The 16,404-nt window shown below is 38.6% G+C and overlaps 1 protein-coding gene across 5 annotated transcripts in view; it reads left to right on the plus strand.

Annotated features, from left to right (window-relative positions):
- cdin1 (CDAN1 interacting nuclease 1) overlaps positions 1 to 16,404 on the plus strand; it is a 149,924-nt gene that overhangs the window by 71,450 nt on the left and 62,070 nt on the right. For all 5 annotated transcript variants that reach the window (XM_062041428.1, XM_062041431.1, XM_062041430.1 and 2 more), the window contains 3 exons: positions 334 to 401; positions 2,756 to 2,821; positions 7,043 to 7,148. In XM_062041428.1, coding sequence (XP_061897412.1) covers positions 334 to 401; positions 2,756 to 2,821; positions 7,043 to 7,148 — 240 coding nt within the window. The remainder of the gene's footprint in view (positions 1 to 333; positions 402 to 2,755; positions 2,822 to 7,042; positions 7,149 to 16,404) is intronic.

Consider the following 16,404-nt stretch of genomic DNA (forward strand, 5'->3'; position numbering starts at 1 on the left):
TTTATAAATACACATCAGTAGGCTAAATGAACCTCTTCAACATACAGAACTAATGAAGAACAAAATGGTGTTAACTACAGGAAAATTGAGCTGCATCCACAACTGGCACAACTCCTGATCGGGTGGACCCTGCAATAGAAACAGGATTTCAGAACATGCAGAGGGAGTCTATTACCTATCCATAGACGTTTCACTTACAAATGTGCAAACACGTGATTGTTCTGTAAAATCTTAGGGAATTACCATTGTCATGTTATAGTTGAAAAAGTGCTTCAGAATACCGTAAACACACAAAATAACTGCTTTTGGAATCCTTGACTCTTAAATCCTCAGTGCTATTGGCCAAGAGCACGAAGTCCTGCTGTGTGACAAACTGAAGGAGAAGAATCTGTCCTTTCTAGGTAAGCCATCGCCTGACATTTTTTTTATATTGCTTTCTGTAAAGTCACTGTGGTCATCTAAGTGAAACACGCTCAGTAAAAGGACCTGCTATGATTGATTGGTGCTGAACTGGTGTGTACTTTTATGGCTAATACCCTAATATTCATAAAAGTGTTAAGCATTAGCCTATGACCAACAAACCTGATATTGATGCGGTGTGGTTCTGCTAAACGTATTACTGGGTTCCCTACTATGCAAAAGTCACTTTTTAATGAGCTTGCTTACGAGCACCAAACATGAGAAACATCTGTTCTCACCACTTTTGAGAGAAGATGTGCTCAAGTGGTTGCTTTTGAAGTTACATGTTTTAATGCCATTAAGGAAAAACTTTCCTCAAGGCTCTGATATTGCCTTTAACGCCCCTAGCTAGATCAGCATGCCCCGTGTAGATACCACTTCACTGTAAAATCAGAAAAAGGCTCACCCTGCTTACTATTTGTCTATTATATGTTGGTAAAGATTGTCATTTTGTTTTTCAAAGAGGAACTGCACTTTTTTGGGATTTTGGCATATCATTCAAAATCCATATGTAAGACAAGAACACATATTTTTCTTTTTTTAATGCATTCTCAGTCGTAAAATATGGCAAGTACGAGGGGGCTAACAATGCAGATAATTGGAGTACACTATTCCACTCATGAATCGCTCTAAAAAAATATCGAAAAAAACGCCAACAGCACTCTATTTTCATCTCGTGACCTGAATATTGACTAAGTATTAGCAATATTAATCACGCTAACGCAAACAAACTATATTAAGCTGCGCCGTGATCATAGAGAATTAACTCGCCTATGCTGCTATAGTGACACATTGAGCTGGTGAGCTGCTGCATTGCCTCTGAGCTAGTGAAAGTTATTTCTGGATTATGAATCATGCCTCTCACCTGTACAATATAAGGTTGTGGCCGTCAACATTCAATTCATACCCGGAGATAGCGAAAAAGGCACGAAAAGACGTTCATTTGCAGCACTGTATTTAAATTATTTGCGAGGATTATATTATATTATTATTTCTTCATCTAAATGGGAAAATATGAACATCCCATCAGTTGAATAAAACAATGATGGAGGCTTTTGGATGTTTTTTAGAGCGCTTTTATATAGATGGAATGGAGCGACTCCAATTTGCTCCATTGTTAGCTGACTTTTGCTAATGTTTATTTACGGATTAGAATACCTAAAAAAAAAACGTGTGCAGTTCCTTTTTAAGCCTAACCTAACAGAACATTGCGTTTATAATCGCTTTGCTAGTGTCGCTAATATTTGTTTTTCGATCTAATCGAGAGACCTGTGAGAATTATTTAAAATTGTTTAAGAATATTTTGATGGTGGTAATATTATTTTGTTGCAAAATTATTTTGCCCCAGCCCGATTTAATCAAGGTAGTGCCCATGTGTGAAATTGTGGAAGTTATTATTTAACCCTCTGCTTCCTTCTCCCGCCCCCGTCCTATCATCATCCCATAGGTCAGGTGAGTGAAGGATGAAAGTCATTCCTTGTGTCATTAAGACCACATCATTTATTTGGACCCGCGGTGTTGACCTTTCTTCACGGCTATACAGAGGACTGTTCTAAAACTGTCAGAGGGCACGAGGGCCAGTGAGGCAACCTCACCCCGCTTGATAAATGGATTGGAAATAAGCTACCCAACAGCAGGGACGGCCCATTAATTTTAATCAAAGGTGATGTAAAAAGGCGATCAGAGCCACATGACAATGTCAACAGCCCAGCCGGCGCGAATGGAGGTCCCTTTCCTATAGCACATTAGCACAGCACAGGATGCCCCCGTGCACTGCAAGCCTCTGGCAGCCTCTCTGACCTCACGCCTGGCTCCCCCCTTTTCTCTCTCCAATCCTTGGCTGATGCTGCCTCTTTACTGACACCAGCACCCTCCATCTCTTCTCAATTCTCCTCCATGCCCCATTAGTTGAGCTCGACTGGAGACAAAGAGGCCGGCCCTTGGAACCGAATGACCTGGTCAGCCTGAGATTTAATGGAGAAATCAGGTGTTGTCGGGATAATGGCTGAAGTGTGCAAAAAGTCAAGGACAATGGCTGCAGTCTGGAAGGACCGGGGTCACGCTTACTCAGACTATAATGCCAACCTTGTCCGCCTCGCTATATATTTTATCAAGCTTCGCCAAACTACAAACTGGAGCGCAGCTTTTGTGCACACACAGCAAGTAGACACCAGGTATAGGTGGCGGAACTTTGCAAAACAAAAAAAGAAAACACATCGGTGAATGTTGTTGGTTTTGAATAAATCATGTTCAATCCAAAGTTAAGCAAATGTCACACATCTGCCCTCTCTTGTAGATGAAAACCAACTGAGAGCTAGAGGCTACGACAAAACACCAGATATCATCCTGGAGGTACCAATTGGTTAGTATTTATCTACAGAAGTCAATGTTTACATTCTTTGTTATTGGTTTCATTTTATTTTATTTTGAACATGCTAAACAAAGTTACATTGAAGTTCAGCACACTTACACGTGCACAGTTCATCATGTCTGAAAATTAATAGGTAGAACCGGAGTTTGTTTAATCCAACCCCTTAAAAGGGTGCTGCAACTTTTTTAATTTTGTTTATCATTCACAATCCTTATGTAAGACAAACACACATATGTTTCTCCACTTTTTTATGCTTTCCAACTCATAAATAAATGCTAGCAAAAGTCTGCTAACGTCTAGCCCAGTGATTCTTAACCTTGTTGGAGGTACCGAACCCCACCAGTTTCACATTCACCGAACCCTTCTTTAGTGAAAAATAAAATATTTTATTACATTTTTTTCAAATTCAAGACAGTTATATGTTTTTTTTAATTGTGATGATGAACCGTGCATGAACATCACCTTGTTCAAAGAACAAAACCAACACAGTGCCTGAACTCACAACAAATTACACACTTGCAAATCAGATGGAAAATTAGAGGGAACATCAAATCAAATCAACTTTATTTATAAAGCACATTTAAAATTTACCACAGGGGTAGCCAAAGTGCTGTACAATGGGCAGGTTAAAAGATAATACGAGTACCGAGCAAACACAACACAAACAGAACACAATAAAAAATAAATAAATACAATTAATAAAACATAAAAACGGGTTCACAGCAGGTGTATTATGGGTGGCCATTGCAGGATGGATATCACTCAGTGTTAAAAGCCATGGAATAAAAGTATGTTTTTAAGAGATATTTAAAAACAGGAAGAGGAGGCTTGTCTAACACTCAGAGGTAGGTCGTTCCAGAGCTTGGGAGCAGCAGCGGCGAAAGCTCTGTCACCTCTAAGCTTCAGCCTTGTGTCAGAGACCGTTAGTAGCAGCTGATCGGCTGATCTTAGGGATCGGGTGGGGCTGTAAGGCTGAAGGAGGTCGGAGAGATATGTTGGCGCGAGGTTGTTTAGACATTTAAAAACAAATAAAAGGAGTTTAAAGGCCTACTGAAACCTACTACTACCGACCACGCAGTCTGATAGTTTATATATCAATGATGAAATCTTAACATTGCAACACATGCCAATACGGCCGGGTTAACTTATAAAGTGACTTTTAAAACTTCCCGGGAAATATCCGGCTGAAACGTCGCGGTATGATGACGTATGCGCGTGACGAAGTCAGAGTAACGGAAGTTATGGTACCCGTAGAATCCTATACAAAAAGCTCTGTTTTCATTTCATAATTCCACAGTATTTTGGACATCTTTTGCAATTTGTTTAATGAACAATGAAGGCTGCAAAGAAGACAGTTGTAGGTGGGATCGGTGTATTAGCAGCGGACTACAGCAACACAACCAGGAGGACTTTGTTGGAGCGCTAGCCGCGCTAGCCGCGCTAGCCGCGCTAGCCGCCGACCTCAACTTGACTTCCTACGTCTCCGGGCCGCCAAACGCATCGGGTGAAGTCCTTCGTCCTTCTGCCGATCGCTGGAACGCAGGTGAGCACGGGTGTTGATGAGTAGATGAGGGCTGGCTGGCGTAGGTGGAGAGCTAATGTTTTTAGCATAGCTCTGTGAGGTCCCGTTGCTAAGTTAGCTTCAATGGCGTCGTTAGCACAGCATTGTTAACCTTCGCCAGCCTGGAAAGCATTAACCGTGTATTTACATGTCCACGGTTTAATAGTATTGTTGATTTTCTATCTATCCTTCCTTCTATCCTTTATTTTTTTGTTTCTATATGCAGTTAAAGCACGATGCTATCACGTTAGCTCGTAGCTAAAGCATTTCGCCGATGTATTGTCGTGGAGATAAAAGGCACTGAATGTCCATTTTGCGTTCTCGACTCTCATTTTCAAGAGGATATAGTATCCGAGGTGGTTTAAAATACAAATCCGTGATCCACAATAAAAAAAGGAGAGTGTGGAATCCAATGAGCCAGCTTGTACCTAAGTTACGGTCAGAGCGAAAAAAGATACGTCCATCACTGTCTCTCAAGTCCTTCACTGTAACGTTCCTCATCTACAAATCTTTCATCCTCGCTCAAATTAATGGGGTAATCATCACTTTCTCGGTCCGAATCTCTCTCGCTCCATTGTAAACAATGGGGAATTGTGAGGAATACTAGCTCCTGTGACGTCACGCTACTTCCGGTACAGGCAAGGCTTTTTTTATCAGCGAGCAAAAGTTGCGAACTTTATCGTCGATTTTCTCTATTAAATCCTTTCAGCAAAAATATGGCAATATCGCGAAATGATCAAGTATGACACATAGAATGGATCTGCTATTCCCGTTTAAATAAAAAAAAATCATTTCAGTAGGCCTTTAAAGTTGATTCGGTAACGCACAGGGAGCACATTGTTTGGGGGTATCCATAATACTTAGACTTATTTTTTATTGTCATTCAAATTTTAACTTTACAGTACAGATATTTTAAGTTTTTATTTACATGATTGATTGATTGATTGAATGAAACTTTTATTAGTAGATTGCACAGTACAGTACACATTCCGTACAATTGACCACTAAATGGTAACACCCGAATAAGTTTTTCAACTTGTTTAATTAAGTCGGGGTCCACGTTAATCAATTCATGAGTCTGGTGTGTCTTAACCGCTGCGGCAGAGGCTCTGCTGAACCCCTGAGGCCGAAACACCGAACCCCTAGGGTTCGATCGAACCCAAGTTAAGAACCACTGCTCTAGCCAATGGGAGTCGCTCTGTTGCGCCTATAAAGCACTCTATAAAAACATCTAAAAGCCTCCATCATCGTTTTATATACACGCTGTAAGTATATATGTAATGCAGTAAGAGGCACGTTCATAATAACATGTAATATTTACGTATTTTGCTCATTCTTTTCTTTTCCCTTCAACAAAAAAACACCAAGCATCATGCAGCAGTATTACTAAGTGCTGAACAAGATATACAAACTTCGAACATAATAAAACAAACACCTACTTTACAATGTCTGCTCTCGATAGGATACCGACTGATTGGATGTTCATATATTTCTGTTTAGATGGAGAATGAATCTTAACCCTCACAAAGGATTAAAACAACGTGCCACAAAGAGACGTCTTTTCGTTTTATTCTTATCATCTCCTGGTATAAATTGTCTGTTAAGGTTGACCATCTTCTCGATTGATGCCCACATCCTTTTGCTATCTGCAGCTCACCGGCTTAATACCTCAATATAGCTCTCTGTGATCACAGCGCCACTAAAAATATATCGTCTGCGCTCACGTTTATAATAACCATACCGCTAATAATTGGTTGATATTCAGGTCTTGTAACGTAAACAGAGTATTGCTGACATTTTCTGGATATTTTTTTAAGAGGGCTTTATGGGCCAAATTGTATACTTGCATTAGCTGCATTGTTAGCTGCTTAGTACTGGCCACATTTTACGAATTAGAATGCATATATAAAAGAAAAACATGTGTTCTGTGTTTTTACATAGGGATTGTGAATGGTAAGGGAAATACATTTTTTAAAAAGGTAATTTTCCCTTTAACCTTTACATACTTTTTTTAAACTTTTTTTTTCCATTTCATTTTCTTCTTTTTTTTTTTTTTTTCAGGCAATGACATAAAAAAAAGTACAAAGTTGACAACACATAATATAAATGAATATAGTGCAAAAGGTAATGTATAGTATGTAATGCATGATTGTCCAGTTTTGCCTGAAAGGGAGTGGGAAGAAGATAATTTATTTAATCCCAACCCCAGTTCTCCATTCAGTGATTATTCAGTGAAGTGTTTTCAAAGAGTAGCTGATGAAAACATGACTGGCCTTTCCTGCGTCTTGTTTAAACCTACTCAGTGGCCTAGTGGTTAGAGTGTCCGCCCTGAGATCGGTAGGTTATGAGTTCAAACCCCGGCCGAGTCATACCAAAGACTATAAAAATGGGACCCATTACCTCCCTGCTTGATGTTGATTTAGTCTTTATCAGCATTAAGGGTTGGAATTGAGGGTTAAATCACCAAAAATTATTCCTGGGCGTGGCCACCGCTGCTCATTGCTCCCCTCACCTCCCAGGGGGTGAACAAGGGGATGGGTCAAATGCAGAGGACACATTTCTCTACACCTAGTGTGTGTGTGTGACAATCATTGGTACTTTAACTTTAACTTAACTTAAATGACTGATGTTATTTATCTTCTCATGGAAAGCTGTGGAGGGACACATCATCCACTGGATTGAGAGCAAGGCCTCGTTCGGAGACACCCACAGTCACCGCACCTATCTCAACGAACAGTTCTGGAGCTACTGGAACAGGTCAGTCTTTTTTACTTTCCCCCCTTTCTACAAAAGTACTTGTCTCTCCTTTCTTCCTGTGAGTCATTAAAAGTGATGGGTCAAATACGCCTCAGTAAGTGTGTGGCACACTCACTGCCTGTATTGACACTGCACCAATGCTGTATTGATCTTTTATAATTGCGCCATGTGTTGGGTTAAAAAAGTCACTATATTTGATTTACAAAAAAAAATTAACAATCAGCAATTATTATGCTTGTTTATTTTGTGTGTGTGTTTTTTTAATTAATGAATAGCTGTGCAAAAAATAATATACAACATGCAACTCTGGTCAATGAGCCAAATAGAAAACCCCAAAAGACTGACATTTACCTTATTTGACGCTATAAGATCAAAATGATGGCGCACTTCGGAACTTTTCCTTTTACGTAGTTCCATTTATATAGCTGATGGTGACGAAACAAGCGGCACACCATTCCTCCGATTTCTGTCACATGTGAGCCAAAAAGAACGCTTTCTGATAAACACTGTTTGGTGCTTCACAGTCAATTGACATAGCAGCTGCATATGTTTTTTCCTAAAGTGATACATCGAAGTACACCATAGTGTTTCATAATGCATTAATGCCTTAGTATTGTTTGAGCCTTTACTGGTCATTAGCCTTTTACACAAGGATCCCACAAAAATGACTCGTCACAGCCGTAAAAAACATCTGTCATGTATCCACCTGTGCCTTTAACACCAAACCCAGTAAAGTGTGGTATTGCTGCAACTGTGTGTTTTACACAAAAAACACAACATCTATGGTGTAACCTTCTGAGATCCTCTGTAGTAAACCTTTTTTTATTGCAGGACTATTTTCTTCCTAAAATGTGTACATTAAATATGACAAAAGAAGGAAGCTAGATAAGATACTAGGGATGGGTACTGTTCACATTTGAATCGATAGTACCATTTCCCGGTACCTGGAAATCGATACAAGTACTCAAAGGTACCAATTTTCGGTACTTTTATGTGTGTTAATAAATATGATTTGTTTTCCATAACATCTCCTCATATTTTTTTTTGCAACATTTAAAATTGAACTGCTGTCCATCTTGTCATTATCACATTTTGGAGTCTCATTTGCAGGTATAACATTAAGTTGCAATTACAGTTGCAATTCCAAGACATTAAATAGCAATAGTGTATAGTTTACAGCACGGTGTGTTGTTTTATAATTGTTTTGCCCAAAAATTGTTAATATTCTAAGCATTGTACTTTTACACATCAGCTGTTTGATTTTAACATCCATAGTTGTAGTTTTCATTAATAAACTTGGAGGTATTGAAATCGCCATGTAAAAACGCTAATTATTGTAAATAGCAAAGCCAATGTTAGCACATTTTTGGAAAAGTGTAGCTTTACTTAACATGCTTTGGAGCATTTTTTTAAAACAATTTGTTGGCATTGAAAATTGCAACATTACCTAGAGGGGCGGCGTGGCGAAGTTGGTAGAGTGGCCGTGTCAGCCATCGGAGTGTTGCTGGTTACTGGGGTTCAATCCCCACCTTCTACCATCCTAGTCACGTCCGTTGTGTCCTTGGGCAAGACACTTCACCCTTGCTCCTGATGGTTGCTGGTTAGCGCCTTGCATGGCAGCTCCCGCCATCAGTGTGTGAATGTGTGTGTGAATGGGTGAATGTGGAAATACTGTCAAAGCACTTTGAGTACCTTGAAGGTAGAAAAGCGCTATACAAGTATAACCCATTTATCATTTATTTATTTAGTTTGGCTGAGTCCACTCTCAGTGCTGCTGGAGTGATTGCAAAATTCCAAAATGCAAAGAGCTAAGTCGGCAACCGGGGGCACAGGTACCAAAACACGGCACTGTTGGATTTTGCATGAATCGGTCGGCCAAAAAAGTACCGGATTTGGTGCGCATCCTTACCTGTAGGACCATTGCTTCCATCTCAACACAACAGGATTGAACAAGTGACTGTCTGGTGTCCTGGTGATGTCACGGCATGATACAGTCTCCAAAAATGTACAATTGCCAGTTTCTTGTTGTCTTTTTGTTAATGTCGTGCTGTTCATAAGAACAGAGACACAGAAGAAAATTGAAATAATGCTGGCTTTTACAGCCTGCATGAAATCTAAATCAAATGCTACGGCAATAAAAAGTAACCTAAAGTAGTTTTCTCTCATCTTATTGATTTTTTACCGGTTTGTTTTTTTACATTTTACCCATCATCATACACATATTTTAATCTTTCAGCAAATATAGTGATGTGTCACGAATTTGAATTTAAAAATGACTGATTTTAATGGAATGTATCTTTAGAAGGCCCCATTCAACAATGACAATATTTTGTATAAGTGCATTTTACAGACAGCATGAGAGACATGACGTTTCCATTAATAGCTTTCCTTGTTTTTGTTTTGAAGAAAGTCTCTTTTAGTTTCTGTCTTTTATCTCTGCACCGCCAGTCAACAGTAGGTCAAACTATCATGGTACTTACATGCTGATTGGGAAGATAGGCATAGTCTGAGAGCCTTACATATTTGCCCAGAGGTGTCTTTCATTGATATTCAGTGGCGCGGCCCTGTCCAAATGTGTTAGACAATTGACAATGTATGTCAGCCACAAGCCCGGTCAGATAAACATCCCGTTGTCAGAACAGGAATGTTAAACATCAGATCCTTACCTTTCCCAGCAGCCGCTAATTTTTAATTGACATTTAATGCTGACATTTCCAAATGTGACGTGACTTTTCATTCGTTGTTAGCCCTTTAACATCATTGTCTCAGGTATTTATGTCATTGTGGGTCAATGCTTTATCATATAAACAGAAAACACAAACCCTGAGGGGCTGATGTTTGGGTTGTTGTGTCCATTCCTTTATGCTTCAAACTGGGATTTCCATGCCAAACTATAAACCCCAAAGCGTTATTTCTAAATCCACAGCAGAGTTTGTGATTACATCACTGCCTTTGATTGACACATCCACTGATTTGCTTATTTTTCCTGAATTCCCTATTTGGTTTAACTGTGCTGCTTCACCCTTTGTGTTAATTGCTCTTGGTTTTCATCAAAAAAGGGGCGCTATGGGAACATGATTTTCTAGATGGAAAGTGGGGAAAAAAACCATAAGTAATTTTCTCTCCAAAGCTCTAACCAACTACATTTATCATCCAAACAATAGTCTTGCCAACACACTAAACCCATAATGAACCCCTCTTCAGTGGAGTGAGAGGTAATGATGCTTTACGTACAATGCTCCGAAGAAATAAGGGGGAAAGCAACAAAAAAAAAAGTGGAAAAATGGTCTACTGTGGAATCAGACAGCGTGTTCAAGCCCAGTGCTTGGATGAGATGGCGTAACAGCGGCTATCGTTGTCGTTCAGCCATCAATCTTAGCTGGTGGCGTTCCAGAGCCGGTGAGCCCTTGTGCTCAGAAGGATGTTGAGATAATTGAGTTATCCATCTCGCCCAACTCTCTAAATTATTGCGTAAGAATTATTCACCTGGTGGTGAATATTAATTTAAACACATAACGACCCTCTTGTGTGTTTTGGGAAACGTGGTTAAACACAGCACGGTATCAAATAGGCAGTAGTACTTTAAAGGCCGACTGAAATGAAATTTTTTTATTTAAACGGGGATAGCAGATCCATTCTATGTGTCATACTTGATCATTTCGCGATATTGCCATATTTTTGCTGAAAGGATTTAGTATAGAACAACGACGATAAAGTTTGCAACTTTTGGTCGCTGATAAAAAAAAGCCTTGCCTATACCGGAAGTAGCGTGACGTCACAGGAGGTAGGATTCCTCACAATTCCCCGTTGTTTACAATGGAGCGAGAGAGATTCGGATCGAGAAAGCGACGATTACCCCATTAATTTGAGCGAGGATGAAAGATTTGTGGATGAGGAACGTGAAAGTGAAGGACTAGCGTGCATCGCAGAACGTATCTTTTTTCGTTCTGACCGTAACTTAGGTACAAGGGTTCATTGGATTCCACACTCTCTCCTTTTTCTATTGTGGATCACAGATTTGTATTTTAAACCACCTCGGATACTATATCCTCTTGAAAATGAGAGTCGAGAACGCGAAATGGACATTTACAGTGACTTTTATCTCCACGACAATACATCAGCGAAGCTCTTTAGCTACTGAGCTAACGTGATAGCATCTGGCTCAAATGCAGATAGAAACAAAATAAATAAATCCCTGACTGGAATGTTAGACAGAAGATCAACAATACTATTAAACCATGGACATGTAACTACACGGTTAATAATTCTCAGCCTGGCAAAGCTTAACAATGCTGTTGCTAACGACGCTGAAGCTAACTTAGCAATTTAGCAACCGGACCTCACAGAGCTATGATAAAAACATTTGCGCTCCACCTACGCCAGCCAGCTTTCATCTGCTCATCAACACCCGTGCTCACCTGCGTTCCAGCGATCGACGGCGCGACGAAGGACTTCACCCGATCACAGATGCGGTGGCGGCTAGCATCGGCTAGCGGTGTCTGCTATCCAAGTAAGTACTCCTTGATGTGTTGCTACAGCCAGCCCACCTACAACTTTCTTCTTTGCAATCTCCATTGTTCATTAAACAAATTGCAAAAGATTCACCAACACAGATGTCCAGAATACTGTGGAATTGTTCGATGAAAACAGAGCTTTTTGTATGGTGACACATTGGGTACGAATACTTCCGTTGCCGTCGTGACGTCACGCGCATACGTCATATCCAAAGGAGTTTTTCAACCGGAAGTTTAGCGGGAAATTTAAAATTGCACTTTATAAGTTAACCCGGCCGTATTGGCACGTGTTGCAATGTTAAGATTTCATCATTGATATATAAACTATCAGACTGCGTGGTCGGTAGTAGTGGGTTTCAGTAGGCCTTTAAATGGTTGTTTGAATAAGGTAAGTTGTTTTCGTTAGTTACCGTCATTGCTATGCTGCCATTGTAGCATTGCAGTACTTTAAATAATGCAGTGATAATGATTGAAATAAATATACAATAAATGGAGCAGGTAAGCGCACTTTTATTAACAAACTCAACTCTATACTGCATGATGTTGATTTAGTCTCCATTTACCATGTATCTACATAGTAACCGCTGCTCTAACAAGTATTTTGCCTTGTTGTTTGCTAAAATAAATGCCACACCTCAAATAATGCCATATTTCCGCTCCTGAGAGAAGCAATACCTGGAAGCGGTAATTATCTATTACTTGGCTGAACATTTCCATCTCAAACTCTACTGCATAATTGATAGGAAACAAGAACTGAAAGTCCCTAGTCGGAGTTGACACAAAATAAACTCTTATCCATCAACCAATCAGCAGACAGCACTGACTATATTAAAGACCCCTCGCAAATAGATCTATGGTTCTCTTTGCAGTTGAGCCTGTACAAACTGTCAGAGACTCAAAAAAACATTTCATACTGAAAAATTAATATAAAGAATGGACATTAATATCAAACCTTAGTAGCGTCCTCTTAAATTGATATGCTTATCTTGTTTTGCCCATTATGAAGTCTAATGATATGCCCCCACATCTCATAAAGTCCACCTATTAATATGATTGATCCCTGCACTATTTAATTGCCCGGAACGGAAAAAAATCAATACTACAAATCAGGATATACCGTACAGATTTCTATAAAAGATTAGATGTTTAGCCTTTTTTTGTTATTGTTTTCCCCGCAAACCCCATCATGGTCAGTCTTTCCCCTGGCCAATGAGGAAATGAACATTGCCATTACCGGTCTCTCCCCCTCCCAAAATAAATCAGCTGTAAGATTTTTGAACTACAAAAAGTCTCCCAACAGAGGCGTGAAAAGGTTAGCTCTGATAAGGAGTTGTCAGACGTCCACACACAAAATGATTGATAACAATATAATGGCACTGTATGCCTCATTTATTCCTCATATGAAGCAGGGGTTAAGACTTTTGGGTTTGCCTTAATACATCATCTGTCTTGACCACACCAAATTGTGTCTTGAAAGCACAAACAAATATCTTTTTTTGTGTGTGTGTGTTTGAAAGTCTTTTGTTCTCAATTCAAAACATGAAATAACAGAAATGTAATAATCTGTGTATAATAACAGTTGTACTAACACAGGCAATGTTGTAAGTCACATTTTAGCATCCTTAACTGCTTTACAAGTATAAAAAGTAGTTAACCACTTTAAAAGATTTATGAATATATTTTGTTAATGCTAACTATCACACCAACATAACAGGAAATTACCATAAATAACGTAACATTACACATTAAGACTTTGATAACAAATATCACGGTCAGTTTCCCAGTTGTATGGCATCTGTGGTGTTTGGATTTAAAGGTTCCATTGCAGATCTGCCAAATATTCCGCATTCTGCTGAAGACTTTCGGAAATTGCACATGCCTTCCGACATCTTGATTCAATTAAAAATCTCCCAGAATGTAACATTTTTGGGAGGATATAAAATACCATATATTTTGACTATTCAAACTATTTGACCTTAACTGCTATACGGTCAGTTATCAATGCATACATCAGTACAAAAATAATTGAGAAGACTCCAATGTGAAGACACTTCACCCTTGCTCCTAATGGGTTGTGGTTAGGGCCTTGCATGGCAGCTCCCGCCATCAGTGTGTGAATGTGGAAATAGTGTCAAAGCGCTTTGAGTACCTTGAAGGTAGAAAAGCGCTATACAAGTATAACCCATTTACATTCTTTTATGAAATTATTATGGGTCTACTAAAAATGTGACCAAATCTGCTGGGTCAAAAGTTTACATACAGCAATGTTAATATTTTTGTTTCATCTGACATCAGAATATGTCAGATGAAACAAAAATTGAGCTGTTTGGCCACAATACCCAGTAATATGTTTGGAGGAGACCTTTAATCCCAGGAACACCAGGCTTACCGTCAAGCATGGTGGTGGTAGTATTATGCTCTGGGCCTGTTTTGCTGCCAATGGAACTGCTGCTTTACAGAGAGTAAATGGGACAATGAAAAAGGTAGATCACCTCCAAATTCTTCAAGACAACCTAAAATCATCAGCCCAGAAGTTGGGTCTTGGGCACAGTTGGGTGTTCCAACAGGACAATGACCCCACACACACGTCAAAAGTGGTAAAGAAATTGCTAAATCAGGCTAGGATTAAGGTTTGAGAATGGCCTTCCCAAAGTCCTGACTTAAACGTGTGGACAATGTTAAAGAAACAAGTCCATGTCGGAAAACCAACTAATTTAGCTGAACTGCACCAATTTTGTCAAGACGAGTGGTCAAAAATTCAACCAGAAGCTTGTGGATGGCTACCAAAAGCGCCTTATTGCAGTGAAACTTGCCAAGGGACATGTAACCAAATATTAACATTGCTGTATGTATACTTTTGACCCAGCAGAGTTGGTCACATTTTCAGTAGACCCATAATAAATTCATGAAATAAACCAAACTTCATGAATGTTTTTTGTAACAAACAAGTATGTGCTCCAATCACTCTATCACAAAAAAATAAGAGTTGTATAAATTATTGGAAACTCAAGACAGCCATGACATTATGATCTTTACAAGTGTATGAAAACTTTTGACCACGACTGTATATACCATGGCTTGGTTGGTAGAGCCATGCCAGCAAATTGATGGTTGCAGGTTCGATCCCCGCTTCCACCAATCCTAGACGCTTTATCCACCTACTCCCAGTGCCATCCACACTGGCTTAAATGTAGCTTAAATATGTAGATAATGGGTTTTACTATGCAAAGCGCTTTTAGTTTCTAGAGAAAAGCACTATATAAAATACAATTCCTTGAAATATATATATATATATATATATATATATATATATATATATATATATATATATATATATATATATATATATATATATATATATATATATATATATATATATACATATATATATATATATATATATATATATATACAGTATCAACTAACGATTAATTTCATAATCGATTAATTTGTCGATTATTATTTCGATTAATCGAGTAATAATTTGATAAAAAAGACAAACTACATTTCTATCCTTTCCAGTATTTTATTGAAAAAAAACAGCATACTGGCACCATACTTATTTTGATTATTGTTTCTCCGCTGTTTGTACATGTTGCAGTTTATAAATAAAGGTTTATAAAAATAAAAATAAACTGCCTCTGCGCATAGCATAGATGCAACGAATTGATGACTAAATTAATCGCCAACTATTTTTATAATTGATTTTAATCGATGTAATCGATTAGTTGTTGCAGCCCTAATATATATATGAAGATGAGGTCGATCACCTCGACTTGGTCATGTGAAAAGTAGCTCGCCTGCTGAAAAAGTGTGGGCACCCCTGACTTAAGAGTACATTTCTACCATATAGAGATCGGAGAGGTATCCACTGACGTCACAATTTGGGGCTAATTTCAAACGACTTGTTTGGAGGAAGTATGAATGAAGGCAAAATTGTTTTATAAATACATCCGCCATGTCTCCATGCTTGGATTTCAAAATTTCGGGACTAATGCAGATCCCAAATACACAAAAACAGCTACCAATAGGTGAGAAAAGTTGGTTTTGCATATTAGGTCCTCTTTAAAACTAGTTACACTATATCTTTATTTATTTAACCATGTTTTTAAAAATCGAGACTGATTTTTCTAGTTAGTTTTTATTACTACATAGCTTTTGTTTTTATAAAGCAAGTATAACATTTATTATATCATGTCTTCTCATAATTTCCTGCAAAAGTTTGTCCTGTGCCAAAAGTTAATCTTAGTCATAATTCAATTCTTTTTTTCTTTTATTGCCTGTACTTTGTTGTTGAACTACAACTTATACAGAACTTGTCTTTCCCCCAACATCACTTATCTTCTCACTGACATGTTGGCTCGTGATTAAACACAAGTCTGTGTGATGTTCTTTATTAGCTGACTCAGCTGCAAATACACATCTTTGGGAACATTTTCCAATTATAGGCGGAACCCTTCTGCCGCAAAGATTCCAAAAATGTTTGCGTACCGTCAATTTCTAATACTTTAGTTTCTTGATTCAACATATGCATTAGTCTTTTTTTATTGGACATGTCTATCATTTTTGATCACTTGGCTGAAGAGCTGAATACTTAATTCAACAGAGGTAACTATGAGGTCTTGAAAAATCATTGCTGACTTAAATGCTGCTAAAGCCTTTACTTTGTGAGTAGTTACTAATATTGTGGGGTTTTTTTTAGCTGTCATATGTGTTTACAGCAGCAAGGCCATCATAGAGCC

This window comes from Entelurus aequoreus, linkage group LG03 (assembly GCF_033978785.1).
Source record: "Entelurus aequoreus isolate RoL-2023_Sb linkage group LG03, RoL_Eaeq_v1.1, whole genome shotgun sequence".
NCBI classification, from domain to species: Eukaryota; Metazoa; Chordata; class Actinopteri; order Syngnathiformes; family Syngnathidae; genus Entelurus; species Entelurus aequoreus.